At 43.3% G+C, this 24,743-nt stretch overlaps 1 protein-coding gene across 1 annotated transcript in view; it reads left to right on the top strand.

Moving 5' to 3' along the window:
• The window catches only part of RNF11 (ring finger protein 11), a 32,988-nt gene extending 9,195 nt beyond the window's left edge, over nt 1-23,793 (top strand). The window contains exons 2-3 of the mRNA XM_073643495.1: nt 19,944-20,113; nt 22,867-23,793. Of these exons, the coding sequence (XP_073499596.1) occupies nt 19,944-20,113; nt 22,867-23,038 (342 nt within the window). The 3' untranslated portion in view covers nt 23,039-23,793. The remainder of the gene's footprint in view (nt 1-19,943; nt 20,114-22,866) is intronic.
• The last annotated feature ends 950 nt before the right edge of the window (nt 23,794-24,743 follow it).

Genomic DNA, 24,743 nt, shown 5'->3' with positions numbered 1-24,743 from the left:
ACAAGGCAGTGGGGGGAGGCTCCTGCTGTAGTCAGTTGTCTTACAGCCACACACCAGTGAGGAGGAGAAGGAGCATGGCTGATCTTCTGAGAGAATATTTCTTTATATATTTTTCAGGTTGTTTTTTTTAATGTTTGAGAGAGAAAATGATAAAAGAATGGGGAGGAATTGTTTGCATTCTCCATTTATGCATTTTTTTTTTTTTTTTTGCATTCAGTTTTACCTTGTTTTGTTCACATTTCAGACAGATGTGTTGATAATTCTGTTTCTTCCTTTTGGAATTTAAAAAAAAAAAAAGTTTATTTTATTGTAGATTTCAACTTTTTTGGGACTTGTCTTTTAGGTCAGTCTATCCTTGTCCTAATATTTCACTGGACCTTTTTTTTTTCTCCCTAAAATCCACCAGGATTATGTACTAGGGTTTAACTAGGGAATGTGCAGAAATAATCCTCTCGCCTGTTAATCTCATCGACTAAAACAGTTCATATCAAAACACTGAACAGCGGAAATCTTTACACTGTAAAATCTTGATTCTTGTGATCCTTTAATATTCAGCCGAGTCTTCGCCCCCCTCCCCCGATCCCCAGATTTCCTTGTATTATGACACAGCGGATTACTGTACGTGCCGTATCCACCTTCATCATCAGATCTTGCGTGCCGTAAAGTGCTTGTTCTCAGGTTACCGGTTAGGAAACGCTGGTTCTGATCTCATTTACCGCAGCCTGGTGATGAATCCATAAATCAATATCTGAATGATTTCCGTGGACTTACTGGGTGGTGGGAATAATTGGATCTTGGGTTCATGAACAGGGCTGTCCTCATTCATCACAGCTGCTCCATGCTAGTCACTCTGATTTAGGGGATTGATATGCACCGAATGTCTACATCTGCAAAACTACTAATTTAACTACTAATAAGTAGTTAATTAGTAGTTGGTGTCATATACTTATCTTCATTTGCAAGTTGGTTTATGGTTTTGGAAAAAAACATGTCAATTAAAGGGAACCCGATAGTGCCGCATGTATCAGTTATCGATTGGACAGGAGGGTCCCAAGCGGGCTTGTGTATGGAGAGACCTGTCACTCAAGGGCTGCAAGCAGGGAGAAGCTTCCAGAGACCTGCCTGTCTGTCAAGTCTACAGGGCAGCTCGAACGAGAGTGCATGTGCTCTCAATAGGGAGAGGGGAGTTATTCGCTATCAAAAAGGCATCTATGCGACCTGCATGCCCCCATACGCATTAGACTGACTGGTTGCCCAACTGATATGTAGGCAGGCCTCTCAACCATTCCCTGATATTCCATTGAAACGACAGCACCCGATCATTTTGTTTCCAGGGGAGCTAAACCTCTACCAGAGGTGTCCGGCAGCTGCTTTCCTACCTCATCCCCCACCAACGTTAAAGAGCTTGTATGCATGAGGCAGTTTGACGAAAATTCGGCGCACAGTCCTCTCATGTTGGTTGCCGGCTTATCTCCCGAGAGAGCAAAAGATTGGGCATGTTGACCTTCTTTCACTTGACATCTGCCACCCTGTGAGAGTCTGGACACCGTAGACAGTTGTCCGGTCTTGCATGGGGTACTTTATAAAGGAGAAGTCCGGACCCCATGTTAAAGGGGTTAGATTGAATTTCTGGCAAGCGGTGTAGCTTGCCAAATCCTAACCCTTTGCTTGCCAAGCGGTTGGTCTCATGACTGCAAGTATGTGATTTACATTGAGAGAAGCTGTAAAAGAATCTAGTCGGATTGAACCAGCAAGCAGAGCCAAATCCTAACAGTTTGCACATTACGCACTTTTAGGATTCAGCGAGATACGTTGCTTTCTTAAGTTTGTCTTAGCTTGGAAAAAAAAATACTTTGACCTTAATCATCGTGGGAACCAGTCTGGACACTTCCTTTGTCAGAGGACCTGGAGGTGATCAGATGAAATGGGGTGTTCGGGCACTGAGCTCTCCAAAACACAGTCGCTCTTTGCACTCAGGTGGGGTTTGGTTTACCTACACAATCACCCTTTATGATCGCACTCCGCCTATATGGGAATAGATACTAAAATGTTGCTGATGAGCCAGAAGGGTTAGCTAATTGAAGAACCAGTTGTGCCGGTATTTGGGGCCACAGGGAGGTTTTGGGTTAATAGTTTCATGTCGGTCAGTAGGATTTTGTATAAAGTAGCTGTACCGCTGATACTTGTATCAAAGTGAATTTACCATTTGTGAGATTTTGGATAGGATTCGGATCCAAGAAGATTTTTCCTTTCCATACATTATTTATAGTCCTGCCGTGTGATCACATTTGCACTACAAAAGCAGAGAGCGGCCGGATCGCAGGTGGCGATACTGCGGGGTGGCGTGCGGCCGGCGATAAGCTCATGAATTATGTCACCCATTGTTACCACTTCCTGTTTTCGCGATGTTGACTGTGGACTCTGCTTTTGTGCCTTTTTTTTATCATTTTTATTTTTAATTTTTTTTTTAACCTCCAGAGTCTCATTTTTCTATTTTTAAATATTTTTTTTTCTCTCCCACTAATGTAGTATACATTGCAACCTGACATCACATCCTTACTGGAAGTAACAAAGAAACATATGCTTATTATACTGTAGTCTATAGCTTGGATCTATGGGTGTTAGCCAGTGCCCCCCCCCCCCACCTTCTGCATTGGGGTATGTACCCCAAGCTTTTTTTTTTTAACCTGAGACCACACCTTTAGTCTGTATAGGACCATATGGCATAAACAAACGGCATGGTCCTGGGCTTTTAAAGGGCCCCATTGAAAATGTATGATGAGGATTTAAAGGGTTACTACCACACTCTGATATTCAGAGATTGCCCCCTCCTCCTTAAAAAGCCATGTCTAAATGGAGCGGTGGCTGGACATGCACACTAGCCTACCGCACAGCGCACATTCTCATGGAGATCTATGCCCCGCCCATAGATCTTAACAGCTCATTTACATATTAAGAAAAATGTGGATTTCTCTGGAATAAAACATCAGATCGCAGATATCAAGGTATCATTTTATATAACTTTCTATGACCTGCGTGCACAAGGCTTAGGAGGATTGATCCTAGTGACAGATTCCCTCTAATTTGTGCTATGTAGTGAACAGAGGCAGCGGTAATATTACTGCTTCTACAGGCCCTGACGATCATATAATTTCTGGGGGCGCTGTGACTTGGCTACAGGGTTTTAGCAAAAAAGTAAATATTTACAAATATATAAAAGAAAACTATTAGAAAAAAAAAATATATATATATATATAAAAATCACCCACTTCAATCCAGACCATTGTAATCTCTGCCCGTTTCACTTGAAATTATACAAATTATCTATTAAAATAATCAAAACCAAATGAAAAACCTATTACTTTTAAAATCGATTGAAAAAGGTACAGAACCTATCGGCACATTTCTGCATACGCAAGTAGTGGTATGGCTGTACAGATTCTTGTCCGTCCCCCCACCTATAAACAACCATATTGCAGAAGCTATATGCAAATCAGTCTGCAAGTGCACTGGGGGTGTGTCAGTGCACTTGGACTGAGCTTTCCAATTGAATCGATGCTCACAGTGCACTTTCATTCTGATTTGCATATGGCTTTTATACTACATTTCTCATGACTGGCACATCTGATCCCTGCAAAAAATGTAGTTTTTATTTTTTGGGGGGTGGGGGAGGGGGGGATAGAGTACAAGCCCCTACACAAACACACAACTACTTCCATATGTAAAAACGTTCTGATTCTCATAGGTTCCCATTAAAGAATAAAGAACTATAACTTTTTTTTATACACTTTGCTTTTTAATATTTAAATAAGTATTTTGTAGAAAGCTCTAATTGTATATATAATGTATGTACATATATTACACACACCCATATGCATATATACACGTACCTATCATTATCTGTTCTATTAATTGACACCAGGTATAGTAAGGTCAATTATTAGAAATGATTCACATTTAGTATAAGACACATGCAATGTCTCTTTCCAATTTCACCCATAGTTTTGCTTATTTTTGGGACTGGCGGAGGTGTAATCCTCCCAAAGCAGAAGGATCAGATGGTTGCAACACAGTAGAGGGGTTATATATCTGCCATATATTATTCAAGGACACGTGTAATGGCAGACGAGTTTACATGTACACATACAGGTTGTTTGCTTACAACAGGACAGGGTTAATCAGGTGAGAACCCCGATCTCGACAAAAAGCAGAAATATCTAGTTTTCTGGATGATGATGCTTTCTATACGTTCACTAGGGAGCGGCTCCAGGTCCACGCACCTCGGTGACTGCTCTATACAAAAAAAAAGGAAATTCTGCCATTAAAAATCTTATTGCAAATAGTCCCATTAAAGAAAAATGCACAAAACTTATGGATAAATGTCAGATACCCAGCAAAAGCGGTTTGTATCAGCTGCTGATCTTCCAAGTAAAAGTACTGTAAGTTATATTTTAGGAAAACTCCTTCTCTTGAAGGAAATTACTCCAATTACCTTTGTATTGTTGAAATGCTTTTTTTTGCCTGTTTCGGGTAAAAATCCTGAGGTGTTTTCCAGACAAAGTTCTTGTTTTTCTTTAATGTTAAAGGGCATGAAAAAATGTCATTGACGCTTGTTAGGGCGTATCAGCGCTAAAAAGTTTTCCAAGTGGGTAGGAAACTTGCTTTAAAGAGGAGATCCGCTAGATTTAAGGTATCCCTGTACTTCTAGACAACTTGATCTAATTTAATAATGTGATCGGCAAACCACTTTATTTCAAAATTGTGGTCTTACCCCCTGAACAATTACTTCAATATGTCTGCCATTAGGTTCTTTGCTTCTGTGCAACTAATGCCTGTTGTAAAGTGTAATCCGTCACTATCTGCAGAGAAGCCGAGAAACATTAGGGTACGTGCACATGATCAGTGTTCACTGTGGATTGGACGCAGCGCAAGTGTGCTGCGTGCAATCCGCAGCGACCAGATGTTACAGCATAGTGGATGGGATTTATACAAATCCCATGCCCACTATGCGTCTGCGGCACACCCGCGGAAACTGACATGCAGCGCGTCTTTCCAAACCGCAGCATGTCTTTCTCCTGCGGGTCCGTGTGCAGGCTTTCCCCATAGACCTAATCTCTATGGGGAAAGCTTGCATGTGAGAAAAAAAAAAGAGAGGCTGATGCTCATTTGCATAATGAGCGGAAGCCGGAGGCGGCTTCTCTGCAGCCTGCTTTGGATAGTCTGCACATACCCTTACAGGAAGGGGCAGCGAGGTTTTGCCCCTTTTTAAATTATTTAAACAAGTCAGTAATTTTGTTCAGTTTGGGTCTGGGTGCTCCCAACGAACGTTTAAAGGGGTTGTTCTGGACTTTAACATTGATGGACTATTTTTAGGATAAATCTCAATGTCTGATCAGTGGGGGTGCGACACCCGGCACCTCCGCAGATCTGCTGTTCCTGGGGTCGGAGGCATAGCTCCGTTGACTGTATAGTGGCTGCAGCCGAGTACTACACATCCGCCACCTATTCAATTCAATAGGAGGTGGATATGCAAAACCCGGCAGCGGCCAGTATTTCTTCAACGAAGCTATGCAGCTCCGCAATGGACCAGTTTCGGCCGGGAACTGCTGATTGGTGGAGTTTGAGTGTTTCACCCCCACCAGTCAGACATTGATGACCTATCCTTAGTATAGGCCATCAATGTTAAAGTCCTGGACAACCCCTTTAAAACATATGGGCCAAAGATGAGGTTCTTTGTCTCCTTGGGAAGCAAGCACAAAACTAGTTGTGTCCCTATGGGGTAGCTGAGCAGTGGCTATCAGTTGAAGGGGCACACCTCTTAGCCAAGAGCTTCTGCCCCTTTATTTTAGCTATCATTCTCCGCATCCAGGCACTCATTGCTTAAAACTTCTGACCTGTAATTTTTGTGACGTAATATTTCCCCCTAAACTGTTGGAATTCAGTAGTAATATCTGTGTCTGAATTATACATCTGTAGAGACACCAGAGAACAATGCCATCTCCTGCACTTTACCCTGTGACATCAGCCGGGTGCCACCACCGCGTGCAGGGTTCACGGGGAGGGTTCTCTGCTTTTGTTCTACAATCCCTTAAGCTCCTATTTCTCATGTGAGCACAGACTGCAGAGTCACCATTACATCAGTCATCAGTGCACTGGAAATGAAAACCTTTTTTCTTTTGGGTGTGTGCAAAAAACAATTCTATCATTTCTTCAAAAATGTTTTAATGTTTATTATTTTGTCTTATGGAGTCTACTTGTATATTGTAGATAGAGTATTTTGAATCCAGAGTAAATCAAGGGGGTCTGGCTGCTGAAATCCCTTACGATTCTCTGTTCTTACCTTTTTCTTTTTATATTCCAAATCAAAACCTGAAGCTTGGGCCCCAATACAAAATGTATAACAGGGACCATCAGGGCCCAGATGTGCTGCCGCCTCTGTACCCTGCTCTAGTCTTGCGTCCTTGTGGCATTATGCACACTGTCATACCGTCTTATTGCATGGTGCCAGGACTCTCCTTTTTCTCTATTGTCTGATTGCTGGGAGTACAACTTCTAAGACACTCTCCCCCTAGTATTTCTGAGATCGGGGCTCTTCATCCCCCCCTTGGAGGTGCACCTGCTCTACCTCTGCTCCTTCATGGTCTATGGGACTTCAGATAGCTGTACTCTGCTGACTCTGGCAGCCCGCTCTGCTCCATTCAGGGTGGGCTGCAGAGCCACGTTCTCAGGATTGCTGCAAGTCCCATCAATCGGACCCCCAATGATCAGCAAGTTATCCTACAGATGGGCCTTCTGTTGACATTCAACCCTTTTGTTAGCTGGACAATTTACCTTCATAGCATGTACTCCTCTGTATAAATGCCTTATACTGTATCTGCAGTTAGGTATGAAGTTAGCGTGTACTCGAATGGCTTCGGATATGGAAGCAGAGGTACCAAATTGAATTGCTTTCTATGAAGGTCTCCTCCGTACACATGCTTATATCCGGACGCTACTTTATTGATACAATTAGGGGGTAGATATGCAGTACCCAGCTGTGGCCACCATCCTGTTCTGTGCAATTCCACAACCGAACAGTTTTGCCTCTGATTGCTCCTGGAACAGCTGATCGACGGGGGTGTCGTGTGTTGCCCTCTAATGGATTGGACTTTGATCCTAAGGATAGACAATCATTGTTAAAGTCCCGGACAACTCCTTTAAATAATGCCCAAGTTGTACCAAACACTATAGACTGTGCATACAGTTGAAAACCTCCTGCAGCGGCTGCGGAGAAGCCCAGGTATCTGCAGAGCAGCAGTAGCAGAAGCCTCCATCCTGTAGATGGCCGGGATAAGGATCACATGAAAGGTAGATGAATCCCTCCACCGCTGCAGAAGGGAGATAACAAATGGGCAGAATTGTGTTTTTGTTCGGCTCTGACGTGCCAAGCCCATAATTGTGTTCTTGATGTAACCTTCATATTGCGCACAGCCAGAGGAAGCTGCAATTACAGAAAAGCGGATTTTGCTGCTCTTTGATCCCTATTTCGTGTGGCTTTTATGTCGGTTTGTTGCACAGGACATTACTTGGAGGAAGGGGATTGAATTCTGCACAGATCAGAGTTTGACAGACTTACAGTAATTTTATTTTTTTTCTGGCCGATACAAAACTAATAAAGCTGATCATAGTCTGTGGTTAGTGGATCTAATATTCATTGGAACAGTCAACAGTCTAGTGACTCGGCTGAAATGTTGGAGACGGAACAGGGATCCTTTCCTCTGCAGTGTCTGACAGTCTACTTTTTCCAAACAGTCCAAAAAAATAGAGTAGTCCTGTAAGAGGCAGTTCTCAAAACTCCAGGAGGATCGGCGCTGGTCAGGACCCGCTAGTGATAAATCTACACCGGGCCACGTAGCTAGACCTTTGTTTAGTAGGCATGACTCCATATCCCCGGCTTTTACAATGATCAGGAGGAATGGTTGACGTTGGCAGTCTGGTGTGGGTGTAACGGTGCGGAGAACAATACACCCTGTCTGTGCTTACGTGGTGCCTGTCCATACTATTAGTGCCTGTAATAGTCCTAATCTGTGTTACACTGTTGTCTGGTCTGGAAAACTATAATCCGGAGTTGAAATATACAAGGACTTCCCTGTTTATTATACAGAGCTGAAAGTGACTGTAAGTAATCTCTTAATACGGACACACAGTGCATTAATTTCACTAGAAACTGTAATGCTTCATTTTGCCACTGGTGGCACTACAGGGAAATGAAGCTCTTGCTGCTGACCTCCCTCAGTTGATCACTGGTGATCGATCAGTAGGTCACCATGTGATCAGTTTATAGTTTAGGGTTTCGAAGTAATCCGGATGGGGAGACAAGTAACTCACCAATTTTGGCTACTCTCCTGGGATCAGGAGCAAATCTCGGCTCTGGTGCAGGAATAAAAAGCAGCTGGATGTAGTCTCTCATAAGTGTTTCTGCCTCTGTTTCAGACTATATTCTGAACAGATTTAGAGGTCCCCTGCCGGTTTCTGTATAAAAGGATCTAGTGATGAGACAATTCGTCACTTGACCCTTGCAGCCACCTCATACAAGTAAACAAACCGCGTCCAATCCAGTGTGGTAAATTCCAAAAAAATAAAGTTTTATTTCTCCATCTTGTAACAACGTTTTGACCTGTTAGGGTATGTTCACACTGCGTTTTTTTTTTTTTTTTTCTGCAGCAAAACCTGATCTCTTAACATGAAAGAAGCTGTGTCGAAAACACGGGTTTTTGTGTTTTTTGTGCGTTATTCAGGGTCCCAAAGTTCAGCTTTGCTTCCACCACAGAAGCATGAACACAGGTCACCAATGCAAGACATATGTGAAACCATATTAAACAGAATTTCAAATGTAACTGGGGGGGAGATGAATTGTTCAGGAATAGTTTACCTAAGACACTGTTTACAGTCTGTTTAGAAGGGATCGAAGAAGTCTGAAAGGGGGTGCAGTCTGTCTATATGTAAAGACGTGTCTAAAGCCTACAATACGGGAGGATGTATGGGAGGGAAATGAGGAGGTCGAGTCCTTATGGGTGGAGATACACGGGGCAAAAAACAATAATAAAATTATCATAGGAGTCTGTTATAAACCACCAAATATAGCAGAAGCCACGGAAAGTCTATTAATGAGACAAATAGACGAAGTAGCAAAAAATAATGAGGTGCTTATTATGGGGGACTTCAACTACCCCGATATAGACTGGGAAACCGAAAGCTGTAGATCTCAGAAAGGAAACAGGTTTCTGTCAATTATCAAAGACAATTATTTGTCACAACTTGTGCAGGAACCAACTAGAGGGACGGCCCTTTTAGACTTAATATTAACTAACAGGCCAGACAGAATAACTGAGGTGCAGGTCGGGGGGCACCTGGGAAATAGTGACCACAACATTATACAATTCCACATGTGCTTCAGTAGGTGCCCAGCAAGGGAGTCACAAAAACACTGAACTTCAGGAGGGCAAAGTTTGATCAGCTAAGAGATGCCCTTCACCTTATAGACTGGGATAGTATCTTCAGTAATAGGAGCACGGATAGAAAATGGGAAATTTTCAAAACAGTCCTACATAGTCACTGTAGAAGGTACATACCTTATGGGAATAAAAGGGCTAGGAATAGGAGGAAGCCAATGTGGCTAAATAAGGAAGTCAAGAGGGCAATGAAAAACAAAAAAAGGGCTTTCGGTAAACTTAAACAAGAAGGCAGCGAGGAAGCGCTAATATCTTATAGGGAAAAAAACAAAATCTGTAAGAAACAAATAAGAATAGCAAAAGAGGAGACAGAGAGACTAATTGCCAAGGAAAGTAAAACTAATCCCAAACTGTTCTTTAACTATATAAACAGTAAAAGGATTAAAACTGATGGAGTTGGCCCATTGAAAAATAACCTGGGTAAAATCATAGAGGGCGATGAGGGTAAAGCAAACCTACTCAATAGCTTTTTCTCCACTGTTTTCACAAAAGAAAACAATTTATTGGAGGAAATGCAGAGTGATAAAGTAAACCCTCCGCTAAATATCACCCACCTAACCCAGGAGGAAGTTCAGAAACGCCTAAATAATATCAAAATAGACAAGTCACCAGGCCCAGATGACATACACCCCCGGGTACTAAAAGAATTAAGTAATGTGATAGACAGACCGCTGTATCTTATATTCAAGCACTCTTTATGGACAGGGACTGTCCCACTAGACTGGCGCCAAGCAAATGTGGTACCAATATTCAAAAAGGGGTCTAAAAGTGACCCTGGGAACTATAGACGAGTAAGCTTAACGTCTGTTGTGGGTAAATTGTTTGAAGGATTTCTTAGAGATGCTATTGTAGAATATCTTAATGATAATAACTGTCTAACTCCATATCAACATGGATTCATGAGGGATCGCTCCTGCCAAACAAACCTGATGGCCTTCTACGAGGAGGTGAGCTCACAGCTGGACCGGGGAGAGTCAGTGGATGTTGTATACCTGGACTTCTCCAAAGCGTTTGATACTGTGCCACACAAAAGGTTGGTATATAAAATGAGAATGCTTGGTCTGGGGGATAATGTGTGCAAGTGGGTAAATAGCTGGCTGAGTGATAGAAAGCAGAGGGTGGTTATCAATGGAGTAAGCTCAGGGTGTGTCAGGGTTACTAGCGGGGTGCCTCAAGGGTCTGTCTTGGGCCCTATATTATTTAATATATTTATTAATGATCTAGTGGAAGGGTTACATAGTAAAATAGCAATATTTGCAGATGATACTAAACTTTGTAAAGTAGTTAATACAGATGAGGATAGGGCACAGCTACAGGAGGATTTAGATAAATTGGGGAGCTGGGCCAAAAAATGGCAAATGGGGTTCAATGCCGATAAATGTAAGGTCATGCACATGGGAAAGAAAAACAGCAGTCACCCATACATATTAAATGGAAAACCGTTGGGGAAATCTGACATGGAGAAGGACCTGGGCGTCTTGGTTAATAGCAAATTAAATTGGAGTGCCCAGTGTCAGGCAGCAGCTGCGAAGGCAAATAGTCATGGCATGCATCAGAAGAGGAATAGGGGCATATGATGAGAACATTGTTCTACCTCTGTATAAAGCGCTGGTAAGGCCGCACTTAGAATATTGTGCACAGTTCTGGGCTCCGGTGCTCAGGAAAGACATATTGGAGCTAGAGAGGGTACAAAGGAGGGCGACTAAGGTAATAAAGGGAATGGAGGGACTAGAATACCTAGAGAGGTTGTCAAAATTAGGCCTATTTACATTGGAAAAGAGAAGGCTTAGGGGAGACCTCATAAACATGTATAAATACATCAGGGGGCAGTACAGAGATCTCTCCCATGACCTGTTTATACCAAGGATGGTGACAAAGACGAGGGGGCACACTATGCGTCTGGAGGAAAGGAGGTTCCTGCACCAGCATAGAAGGGGATTCTTTACGGTCAGAGCCGTGAGACTCTGGAACTCTCTGGGAGAGGAAGTGGTGATGTCCAACTCACTTAAAGAGTTCAAGAGAGGCCTGGACGCCTTTCTTGAGAACAATAAAATTACATCTTATGCTTAGTTAATTAATCCAGGGATTTAATCTGACTGCCAGATTGGTGTCGGGAAGTGAATTTTTCCTCAATGATGTAAATTGGCCTATACCGCATGGTTTTTTGTTGCCTTTCCCTGGATCAATGCTGCGGAATAGCTGCAGTGCACAAGAAATAGGCTGAACTGGATGGACGCTTGTCTTTTTTCGGCCTTATAAACTATGTAACTGGCAGTGTATTGAGTTTGTAGGACAAACTACTTTCACACTATGGTCTGACATTGAGTTACTCAGGGATTGTTAAATTTCACACCTCTTTTGCGCCACAGGTATTGTTGAATCTCACACCTTGGCCAGCCAATGTTAACATTTTTACACATCACTATTTTAAACTGTCCTAATCCAAACTGCTATCACAGGTGACCAAGACAAGATGGTAAAACCAAAAAAATAAATGAGTTTCACATACTGCTGCACTTGCTTTTTTTCTTTAAAAATGCAGCAAAATTTGATAGCTATGTACACACTATGCATTTTTTCAGCATTTTTTTCACCACCCATTACTTTCAATGGGCGAAAAACGCTGAGTGACGTGCTCTATTGTGAAAAAAAACATGCAAAGCACAAAATACTGATGACACAAAAACCAAGCTCTGTGCATGAGACTTCTGAAATCTCAAACTTTGTTGGTACTGTAAAACATAGCTGAAAATTTGCATAAAAAACCTGCTGTAAAACACCTAGTGTGAACATACCCTTATAGATCTTTATCAAGTATACATACAACACACAGGGCTGGCTTTTATAGTGTGGTCAGCGCACATGCACTAATCACCACAGAAGCCAAGCCCATTTAATTGAAATACATTAAATTACAAAAAAACATCAATATGGGGCATAAAAAACCCCAACATCAATATACATATAAAAATCTTATACATTAAAAAGATGGTTATTATGGCCCATATATGGTAAAATATCAGTGTTTCATAATTGGATATCGGGATGATCTACCAATTGCGCGGTAGCATCCCCCTTGTCAAGGTTATCAAAGTCCAATCAATAAAGCTCATGAATATGTAAGGCACATCTTGCCGGCAGCCAATGGTAGAGATTGCCGCCAATTGAGCTTTATTGATTGGACTTTGATAACCTTGACAAGGGGGATGCCACCGCGCAATTGGTAGATCATCCCGATATCCAATTATGAAACACTGATATTTTACCATATATGGGCCATAATAACCATCTTTTTAATGTATAAGATTTTTATATGTATATTGATGTTGGGGTTTTTTATGCCCCATATTGATGTTTTTTTGTAATTTAATGTATTTCAATTAAATGGGCTTGGCTTCTGTGGTGATTAGTGCATGTGCGCTGACCACACTATAAAAGCCAGCCCTGTGTGTTGTATGTATACTTGATAAAGATCTATAACGGGTCGAAACGTTGTTACATGATGGAATAAAACCGTTATTTTTTTGGAATTTACCACCCTGGATTGGACGCTGTTTGTTTACTTGTATGCTGTTGATCCTCCAAGTTGGTTCCTTGGAATCCTGAACGAGCGTCCAGCTTAGTGAGTGCTGTCAGCCCCTTCTTTCTTTAGGTTGACCTCTGCAGCCAATCACCAGTTATAACAATTGCATGTTGTAGCCCTTAGTCACCACTGTGGCCAGTTATTGGCTGCATTGGTTTTGTGGTTTTTGAATATGTCACTAGATATGGTGACGCCACGTAAGCACTAGACCATGGTAAGTTGCTTTTTAATAATAAAATCGAGTTTGAGAAACCTTTACAAACCTTTCTAAAAATGGTCTTCAGAGTCCATACTCCTGGACATTACAATATGACCACTGTATGGGAAATGTGGGCAACGCACCCAATAGGGATAATTCTATCGAATGCCAATCGAAAGGATCGGAAGAGCTAGATACATGCTGAGGAAAGCATGAGAACTTGGGTTCACCTTGCTCATTGGACTACTATATGGGGCAACTTACATTTCTATTGTGGCCCGTATGTACATTGACCTTTTTTTGAGGTGCTGACTGTCCTATTTCAGTATTTATTGTCCCATAAATAACATTTATCAGCTATCCATAGAATAGGTGATAAACTCATGAGGACCAATCCCGACACCCCTACTGATCACAAAGTCCCTGGGAAAAGGAGCAGTAGCGAGCATATACGACCACCACCGCATCAACAGTATAAAGTGGTCGCACATGCTCACAACTGCTCCTCACACTTTAGGCCTTTTATTCTCAGGATTAGTGGGAGGTTTCCATGTCCTGACCCTAAAGATCGTATATTAATCATCTCTCCTGAGGGTAGATGATGATGGTTGATTATGGTGCAACCCCTTTAACTCTTTAGTGGAATAATTTCCACATTAGACTATGGGAGTCCTTACTTTAGATCAGTGCTAGTTTAGGGCCCCATAGAGGACGCTCTCCAGCCATTCCCTCCGACGGCGCCATGAGATTTATTTTGGGCAGCCTCGTGTAGTTTATCTCCTCGGCCGCAGCATCTTTTACTTAAGTATTGGGATTTTTAACAAGTTGTTCCCTACGGTGGACTGAGTTTAATATAGTGCTTTTTTTTCCCAATCGCTCTGAGCTCTGTAATCTTTCTCTAATCTTTATCCCCTGGATTACCACAGAGAGCTGCCATCAAACACTGATTGACCTCTTTTGTATAAATGTATTGCATATTCCGTTTCTCTGGCACTGGATCACTTTAATCTGTAAACCCTAGTCATAATTTGGACAGTCGAGTTTCACATTCGCAGCTTGTTGGGGGCGTTCAACGCTCCGTCATCATACTGTAGTAGGGCAGACACATAATCACTATCTGTACCAACGAAATGGATTTTAAGCCTTCAAAAAGGAAAAAAAAAGTGCCTCTTCTTAATCTTTGTCTCGGCTCGCTCAGTGGTTAAAGATCTGTTGCCACTTTTTTAATTCCCTCTTCCACACACAGAAGCAAAGTGGGATATAGATCTCCTCTTCTTGATTGAAGACCTGGAGATTTTTCAGCAGCAAAACTGAGAGCAATCGGCAGCTCTCCAATTAAAGCGTCACCGATGATGTGACAGACTGCATCAGAAGGCCATATGTAACATTCACCAATAATCGTGTGTACGGTCAGAATGGTCACATTGCATTGACTGTGCATACGGTTTTATTACTATGGCCTATTCACATTGGATTTGTCGGAGGTATGCAGTACATCGCTGGATTTCTCTGTTTTTGCTACTGTAGACTCCCATCCTTTTAATTGTTGCATGGTATAATGTCGGCTTATCTATTCCAAACAGTTGACAAAAGGGGCCACTAATATGTACCGGTGGGTCCGACAGGCCAAGAGGGCACTGCTTTAACATTCAGGTTGAACCCTATGGATACATTTAGTGCATGTCCAAAAATGGACACTGCAATTTTAGTTAATACTCCATTATAAGAGGAGGGGATAAGCAGCTTACAGATGTTTTGTTTGTTTTTTTGCTTACTTGCAGGGGAACATACATTTTTATTTTTTGTTTTGCCCAGACCCTTCAATTACTTCCAAACGGCCCATAGACTAAAAACGTCCGGGAAGTTTGCATTATAATCTGCAATGACGTTCCAAAAAACGTCACGGAGTAGTATAGCGGCTACACAAGATAATGCAGGAGTGGAGAGCTGGCAGTCAGGCGGCACAGCTGGAAGTCCCATAGAAAGCAGAGACGGTTTATTACCGCCTCTGCCTTCCTTATCGCTGGATACCCACAGCATAGTGTATAGAGTAATAGGAAGCACTGACATTTCAGCCTGTGGACCTAATGGTCATGTGACCGCTGGTATATGGAGGGAGCAGGAGCTGCTGGGTCCTAGGAGTCTCAGTCCATTCTGCTTTGCAACCAGGAGCCTGAATTCCCTCTGCAACTGGGGCTAATATACCAGCCCTAGTTACCGGGAAAATCAAATTAAAAAAAAATTAAATATTGAAATGCCTCTCCCCCACCCCCTCCAAAGTTCTCTTATGACCTTACAGGGGTTTGGTATATTGGGGAGAAATGTGTGTAATAAATTAAAAAGCAGTAAAAAAGTGCTGCCATTCCAAATTGCTTTTACTAACTACCCCTGTTGGGGGGTGGAAAAAGCGTCCAGTATCTAAAAATAATTGTTATGGAAAAGGGAACAAATTTTAGATTTAAGTTGTCCTTTATCGTCGTAAAACAAAATTAAAACAATCATGTATTTTGGTTTATTTTTCCACCTATATTGGCAAAAAAAAGTGAAAATAGCATACAAATCAGGCCCCACGTGTCGCAAAGAAAAAGATGCAAGTATTTGAACGAGCAAAAAATGACAACTTTTATGAAAAACCCCAAAATGTGCTTCATCATGGAGGGGGAATGAACTGGTTTTGAACTGGCTAAACTTCTTGACTCTGGCTCTGTTGCAAGACTACAACCCCCAGCATGTCTTGTTTGACAGATCTAGAATGTTCTGAATCTAGGAAAAGTTGATCCGTTAAACCGGTTTTTCGCTAGAAGCTTTTCCAGCTTCTACAGAATTCGGCTAAATGCATTCCTGCAGGTCATCGTCATATCGTGGACGCACCACGTCTGAGGCCTGATGGGACCTTTTTGGGTTTAGGCTCAGACTTCAGGGTGACCCTTATCACACGGCATGAAAATCATGGTGACACTTTACAATTGCGACAGAACTTCTAAAATCATTTGTCGCATTCCGACCCGTGACCATAAGACGTCACCAAAATGCAACCCTAATAGTTTGCTCCCATAGACTTCAATGTAAGTTTGCTGTTTTTACGTTGACTCTCATACGACTTTTCTGTACTGAAATAGTCTGACACCAAATCTGCAAATATTTTGATATTTGCTGAGTAGTTTTCTGCATCACTTCACTGGTCTCCAGCCGGTCAGACTCCATCGAGCCTCCGCACAGTTTATAAGTAGCACTTATTGTGGGTAAGGGTGGAGTGCATTGGTTTCTGGTCTGCTGTAAACACTACCTTGGGGGGCGGGGAGCCCAAAAAAAAAAAAACTCCGGTTACGTAACCTGGCACTTTAGCTTCTAGTTGGCAGAAGTCAATGCACAGCGGAATAGTCCTTTTTTGGAATCGTTTTAATGGATGCTAATGTGATCTCTTCCCAGTTTATGTAGTTTTATGACTGCGCGGAGAACGCTAGGTGTATTCTACAAGACACAAGCCCCACAATTAACCCCTTCCCAGCTTATAGGATATTGCCCCTCACCGACCGAACATTTGTGGCCCACCCTCTCTGAAGAGACAATTTGCATATTTAACTCCCTAGAGGAGCTTGTATGGCTTATAAGTCTCCTCACTCTGGCATGCCAGGCTTGACAAGGAGAAATGTTACCCTTTAGACCCCTGTGCCACCCTAAGGATAGTTTTCAGGAAGCTTTCTTCAGCCGTGCATTTTTCTTTGTAAAGGATAGCCTGTAGGTGGCACTAGAGACAGTTTGTTTCCTTTTGGAAGGGAGCTAGTTTGCATATTTTTATTCTAGGGGGCATTGTATACAAGACTCAACACCAGTGGTATCTCTTCAAGAAGAACCAGTACCTTCGGAGAGATGCCATCATTGTGTCGGATCAATTTTTCATCCATGTGTTTGTTCTTCCCATTCATGAATAATGTTTATTTTTCTCTTCTGCAAAAAATAAAAATAAAAAAACTGCTCGGAAATTGCGTAGACCTGTCCAATTTTGATCCGAGGGTTGGAACAAAATCTGCAATGCAAGTCAATGGGTCCATAAAAAAAATGAACTACATTTTGAATGGCATCCAAGTGCGGTCTGATTTTCATGGACTGTCAGAAAGGAGTCGGGTGAAATTTTTTTTAATTTTTTTTTTTTTACCTCCACGTACGGTAAAAACGGTCATTCGGACCAAAATCTGATCAACATAATCTGTCCTTTTTTTCTCAGACTAGATAAAATTAGACATCTGAATGAGGCATTAATTATATTTTTTTTAATGGCATATGCCATCTGTTGGCTTAAGTACAATAAGCGTAGCCTGTACGCCGTGCCCTGGCTGTGCTGCAAAACTTCATGCGAATTTGCTGCAACTGGCCTCCGTTTTGCTCTGTGCCGTGCCACGCTCGGCCGCCCCACTATTGCATCTCATACAGGAGTGCTGGCATAGCCTCCAGGCTACTTGGTTTTAATGCAAATGCAGCTTTCAAGTTTTGTTTCCAAGCATTTTTCTGGCTAAAGAATCCTCATCCCAAACCCATATCTTAAATTTTTTTTATTTTTTATTTTTTTTTTTTGGTGTATGAAGCATTTTTCCTGTTTAGTTGATTCAGAAGTCAAACTCGGAGCGTTTTTTCAAGCAGAAACTCCCCGAGAATTGACATATTCTTTTCCCACGTGAAAAACGTGCGGCTCATCGTAGCAGCGCCAGTAAGAGGGGAAGTGGGACACGTCAGGCGGAAGGAATACAGGATAATCAAGAGTTGTCGGAGGTGTATATTTCAGCAACATCTGGCGCGCGGACCATTAACAGCTCCTTCTTATTGCTCGCTTTTCCTTTGGGCGGGTGGGGTGGGGGGTTGCATGTACATTGTTTCTTACCAGAAGAAGCGATCCTTTCAAGTATTCTTAAGTTATTCCTAAGGGCTTGACAATTACACAACTGTTTTACAGTCAAACGAGCTTGCATTTCTTGAGCGCTGAGTGCTGGGAGGGATATCGCAGCAGAAGCCTCTTTTATTGCACGTGTGTCAGCAGTCTGGTGATTTAATGGCGTAAGACAGCAGCAACTGGCATGGCCTCCGGAGACAGCTGGCCGGGGAGGAGGAGACCCTGCTGTCTGGCACTTTATTTCTTAAGCCTATGCTGCCCAGGCCGGGCAGACTCCTCCAGATAATTGAACGTGTCAGACCTCTCAATCCAACTCCAACTGAAGATCTGACATGAAGACAGACAAAAACAATTGATCCCAGCTAAATAAACTAATTAGCGGCAGTGAGAGAATCCATAACTTCGTCCAATAGATTACTTTGGCTTGGCTACGGCTTTGTGAAGCAAGAACGTGCGTTGGGGGGGCAAACGACGCTGTGACCTGCAGCATGGCAAAGCTTTCCATTGTGGCCCATTAGAAAGTGCACACTTTGTCTGGTGTGATTCGATATGCACCGGCTCAGTCTGTCCGTGCCTCGGGGAACAGTACGGTCTTTTACGTCTTTGTGCGGAGAGATTATTGCTCTTTGCAACTGGTCAGTCTGGTACGTAAAGCTCAGAGCTCTATCCCTGGAATAACTTTTCAGGGGCGCATCCATAACAGGACACTAATATGCAAAGGGTAACTTGATACAATCCTATAGCAAATCCACTCAGTGTTTTCCATTTTGATCCACGTAAGAAATGAGGCTGACACGAGACTGTTGCTAGTCTGCGCAAGAATTAGCAGATTTGATGGTAATTTAGGCACAAAATCATTCAAAATCCTGAATCAAATTCTGATTGTGTAAATAGGGCTCACAAGTGTCAGATTTCCATTGCAGAAATTGCGTCAAGCGAAATCCACTCTCTTCTGATTTATAGAAGTGATTTTCGATGCCTGGCTGCTGGTAATATGGCACAGTGGGCAACTTGAATCTAGGAATAAATCGTTTTTTTTTTCCTCAAACTCACTGCACAAGACCATAAGAGACTAAAGGCCTGTTTAGACAGGATGCTGCCCATATACTAACAACTATATATGTTAATTGCTGCTGATTTATTGGCTTCTCACAAAGCTGTATGGGGACAGAACTTTTTTTTTTTTAAAGGGGTTGTCTTGTCAGGTGAAATGGGTAACGTTGCAAAGTGCTTGGAAAAATAGAATGGAGGGATTTTGTTTACTGCTCTTTGCCTATGTTACCAGCCACCGCTGCAGTGTATCTGGTGGCCGAAGCCCAAAGCAAAGAGTGCTGCGATCTTTATTATATATCAATGTGAATATGACACTTCCCTTTAAAAAGAATCAGGTCAAGAGTGATGCCGATCAACTGCTAATCAGCGGTGGTGGTATGGCTGGACCAGGAGGCACCAGACACCTAGTCCTGCTGTGACTCCTACTGATAAAACACTGATTGTCCGTTACAATCCCCTTCTGTCTGGGGATAGTCATTGGTGTAATGAATCCAGGTTAAGATTTTTTGGCAAAACCTCCCAAGTAAACTTTGTTCTGTGGAATTTGCTGGACTTTCCTATTCCAGATAATTAGTTGTGTAAGTGCAGAGCAAGCAGGTTACAGCAGCTGGCGCTTTCTGACTGTTTAACTTACTAAACTCTTCTCTATACTAATCTTGTTTGGGGCTGAGTTACAATGTCTCATATATAGGTGCGATTGTCTTTTCAATTATCTCTTCCTCTGTCTTTTAGGAGCAGGCTCCGGTGCCCGTGTATCACCCAACGCCAAGCCAGACCCGGCTCGCTACTCAACTGACCGAAGAGGAGCAGATCAGAATAGCACAACGAATAGGTCTCATTCAGCACCTGCCCAAAGGAGTGTACGATCCCGGGAGGGATGGATCGGAGAAGAAGATAAGAGAGTGAGTTTTCCCACACATACATGAACTTGTCCAGAACTTTTACAGGCTTTATTCACACTGACATCATGGTGTCATACTGTCAGGTTTCCGCAGCTCCCAACAGGCAGAATATGTTGCCAGATTTAAAAAAAAAAACAAAAAAAAAAAAAAACGGGGAACCTAGCTTATACTGCTATTAGTGAAGTGGAGTTCCCATTTATTCATATGGGAATTTGACCACCTCTCTACTAACAGCAGCACAAGATAGGGCTTTGTTCTCGAGATGGACGCAGGTCCCTATGGTGGGATCGGTATACATCTCGTGGATATGCCATAAATATACGCCAGGGAAATACCCCTTTAAAAAGGTTTTCTCAAGATCACAAGTTATCCCCTATTCATTGATCCTATCCCTTATCTATAGGATTCTTGCAGATCACTGGTGGCCAACCGAGACCCCGAGTAGACCCGAGCGCAGGGTTCTGTAGAGCCCCCGTCTTGAATACAATAGTACATGCCCTATTTATTGTCTATGGGTCTACTGTAGAAAACAGAGTACAACGATCCGAAATTTTCGAAAAGGAGCGGCGGTCAAGAATGGGCGTGCCCCTGCCTCATTCAAGATGGGTGTCTATAGTTCCCAACGGTCACACCCCCAGCATATATTTAACAAGTTATCCCCTATTCTTTGGATAGAGGATAATTTGCAATTTTTTAAGGACGCCTTTAAAATGGAATTTTTGAATATGGCTTTAAGAGAACTCTAAAAGTAATATAGGGGTTCAGTTTTAGCCGTAGTTCCTCTAGGATTATCTTCTCAATGTGTGCAGGGGAAATTCAGATCTATATGGATCTTGCATATAATTGTCAATCATACCCACCCACCTCATGGTGGCGTCCTGCCTTCACCTTGCACAAGGACGTACGGCCTCTCCCTATTGAGGACACTCTCAGCTGAGCGCAGCTATGTAATGGGAAGGTCGGGATGTAGCAGACGTCTTATCTCAGGCCGGGTTCAGACAATGACATGATAGAGGCTCCTGACTCTTCAGGTGTCCAGTATCAGTAACTTCCTGAATACCTCCTGGAAGCTCACATTGACAGCCTCCCCCGTACACATGAGCGGAGCGTTACACTGGAAATATTAGGATTGGATGACCTTAATGTCCGCGGGCAGCCTCACCCTTAAGACATCACTTTTATAGATGAACGTCAACCTACAGAAAGGAGCCTCAGGCACAAAAGCGGGATGAGCTGACAAGGCCAGGTGTCTCCTGTGTGATGTGCATTGCAGCATCATGTCTGCAGGGAAAAGTCCTGACGGTAAAACCTTGTTTATGCCTTTATCATTTACAGATGTAGCCGAGCCAAGTTTAACACTTTAGCAGCGGTACGGTACTTAGCGTGCGCAGAACAAATCCTGGGTGGAGGCCTGCCAGGAGGAGCAGGTAGTGGGATGGGATCTTTCCCACACCAGTAGTAACTACTATATTACGGTGCAGGGGATCATAGACCTGACGGGGGGGATTGTGGCAGTAAAGTGACTACATAAAGAAGCGATAGATGCAAGGCAGGTACGCAGGGTGTGGTGAAAGACATTGGTTATCTCCATATGTGTCTTGTGTTTGCATGGTATAATTGTGAAGACCCAGGGTCTTCCGTGGGTGTAATACTACTCAGACAACACAGGGTGAGGGTTAAACAGTGTGGCAATACTCTCTTGAATCACAAAACAGGCAATAAAGAGATAGAACAGTCCCAGCAAATACCCAACATTACACAGTCTCGCCCTTCAGCTGGCCCGCCTGGGATAGAAAAGCTGCGATTTCTGGTCTTCCAGGGCCGACTACCCCCACCAGTGGCCCCCCGCTTCTGGCTGGCCACCAAAGACAGAAGGTAGCGGCAAGCTTAGGAAGCTGACAGTCCATTGAGGTACAAGGCCAGGAGACCCGTGGGTCCCACCCTGGCCTCTCCGAGACTTTCCATGGGGCCTGATGACCGGCTGGTCCCAATCTGGCTTCTCCAAATGTCTCCATGGGTTCCAGGCGACCTGAGGGTCCCACCAGGCGACCTGAGGGTCCCACCAGGCAACCCCAAACAACATATCCATGGGGCCAGGTGACTTCATCGTCCCAACCTGGTCTCCCCAAATGTATCCATGGGCTCTCTGATGGTCATTGGAGCAGATCCTTATCTTTCCAGTCAGGGCCATATACCCTCAGGCTGGAATAGTGTAGAATCCAAATCTGTGTCTCTTTAGATAAAACCATGCTACCAAGCTGATGGTTTGAAGGGAGTTTGATCTTTGATTCTCCTTGTAAAATCTCTTTCAAAACTCTTTGCAGCAGGATAGAAAAACCCTTTTTTATATTTACATTTGTGGCTAAAGTCCTCAGTCACAGGTCAGAGTTAAAGGTGCAGGGCTTGCTCAGGTCTCATTGTGTGAGCTAATCAATTTACATAGTTGGTATAGCAGGGGGCTCTTTAAATCAACATCTAGCTGGCTTTAGTATAATATGCAATTAGCATAGTAACAAACATAATTGTTTCACAACCAAGAGAAGACAACATTCAGGGTTATACAAATACTGGTCTGTCCTTCTTGACCCACCAAAGAAATCCACACAAGTTCTAAAGTCAACACAAGCACAATAGTGTATTTCTCTTGGATTAACAAATCTAATCATCTAGCTGACTAAGTTTAGAAGCTGTGCCATCACAATAATGTCATATACAGAATAATACCTAATCTGTTACTCTTCTGTCATCCACAGGTGCGTGATTTGTATGATGGACTTTGTGTATGGCGACCCCATACGATTCCTCCCCTGCATGCACATCTACCACATGGACTGTATAGACGACTGGCTCATGCGTTCCTTCACTTGCCCTTCCTGCATGGAGCCGGTCGATGCAGCGCTGCTTTCCTCTTACGAGACTAACTGAGCTTGTCCCTGGACGTGGCAAAGGAGACATGGCTGCCTTTTTGGGGGAGCGAGATCCACACCATGGGAGAATGCACACCGGCCCTAGGACCCACATATCTGCTGGCGAAGCAGAGCATACCCCGAATAATCTACATTGGGAAGACTCGTCGTTTACCGCAGACTGATCCGCGAGCAGCAGCTCCCATCATACAGATCGCAACCGGTTCCTCCCGTGCACAAGAGGCGCCGCTCCGTCTTGTGTTGGTGCAAGGCCAGACTAGTAAGGAATATGCTGATCGCGATTCCCTTCCCTGCCTTCTACTCTCCACAAATACTCGGCACCTTCCGCCCCCTCCTGTAGTGACCTGTTATGTTGTCGCAAAGTGAATTTGTGGAGGTGTGTGTCTATAAATGTCGGGGGTGAAGCCTTGCCTTGTTCTGAACTCTGCGTCAAGTATCCGGCCCAGAATGGTGCGATCGACCCAGAACTGCCGTCTTATCGTCTCCCCATGTGGACATTCACAAGAGGAGCTGCTCGTTCATCCCAGATTCAGCCGAACACCTTGCTTTTAGTAGCCTATAGGGGGCGTGAAAACCCATTGTAGATGCATCCCACTCCACATCATACAATACCCATCAACCTATATAGTGATGGGGTCAGGGTGTGACTACAGACAAACTGCGGCCCTCGGGGTCAAGGGCACCTCCGTGCCAAAAAAAAAAAAAAAATCGCTCTGGCGGACAAAGAACTGGCACGCAACTAGTTTTAACCCTCTGACTCCCAGAAATGTCCACGCCGGGCTTCTGGCTCCTGCTAGAGCAGAGGAAATATTTGCACCTTTTATTATTATATTATTATAATTATTATATTTCTTTCCATTGGAAATGGAATTTCACGGCCTTAGGTCTCTGTAACGTGAAGTTTGATATTGCAGGACAGGCTCCTCACCCGTGCCGTACTGCGTACCCATAGAGCGCCGGCACCAGTTTCGTGTTGCAAGGCAGAATCGTGCGGCGCTTGATCCATTAACCAAACGTTGACTGATTTTCGCCGCCTTTTCTGCTTTCATGTTTTGTCTTTATTAACCCCTTCCCCGTCAGAGAGGACGTAGCCATACGCTGGCTTGGGGCAGCTGCTGACTCTGGAGGGATTAACCTTCATTTGTGTTACATTTATGTTCATGTAATCACTACGGTATATGTTTTTATTTTTTATTATTTTGTCTAAAATCGGACTGTATTTTCATCGGCCTTTCACAGTGGTGTTGCTAGCTCAGCATCAGATTAAAGCTGTGTATACCGAAGGTTTAATACCCTGACTTGGCTCTGCTTCAAAACGCCTAATACCCAGCACTGAATAGTCCCTGTTCTCAGCATTTCAGCTCTCGAAAATCTGCAACCCGTGCTGATGCCTCTGTTACAGTACAGTTCTGTCCTGTCAATAAGATGCCTTGTGTAAATGACATTTTGTACAGCGAGGTGAGGTCATCCTGCATTCTAGCTGCCTTGTGGGCTCCGCAGCTGTCAGAGCTAAAAACTGTGGCCGTATCGCTAGTATTATATATCGCCCAAAGGGCTGATGGCTCATTCATCCATATAGGATGATTAAAACCTATAAAACAGCACTGGTGGAGCAGGGATCATCTTTATATCTTGTATACATGACCATCAATTGCAGCTGCTCCAGTGCACAATTACCTAACAGGTGTAGAAAGTCCTGAACT

This window comes from Phyllobates terribilis, unplaced genomic scaffold (assembly GCF_046119375.1).
Source record: "Phyllobates terribilis strain yellow unplaced genomic scaffold, ASM4611937v1 Scaffold_8__6_contigs__length_399053987, whole genome shotgun sequence".
Taxonomy (NCBI): Eukaryota; Metazoa; Chordata; class Amphibia; order Anura; family Dendrobatidae; genus Phyllobates; species Phyllobates terribilis.
The sequence above is the reverse complement of the archived record's forward strand: the minus strand, read 5'-3'. Positions and strand labels throughout refer to the sequence as shown.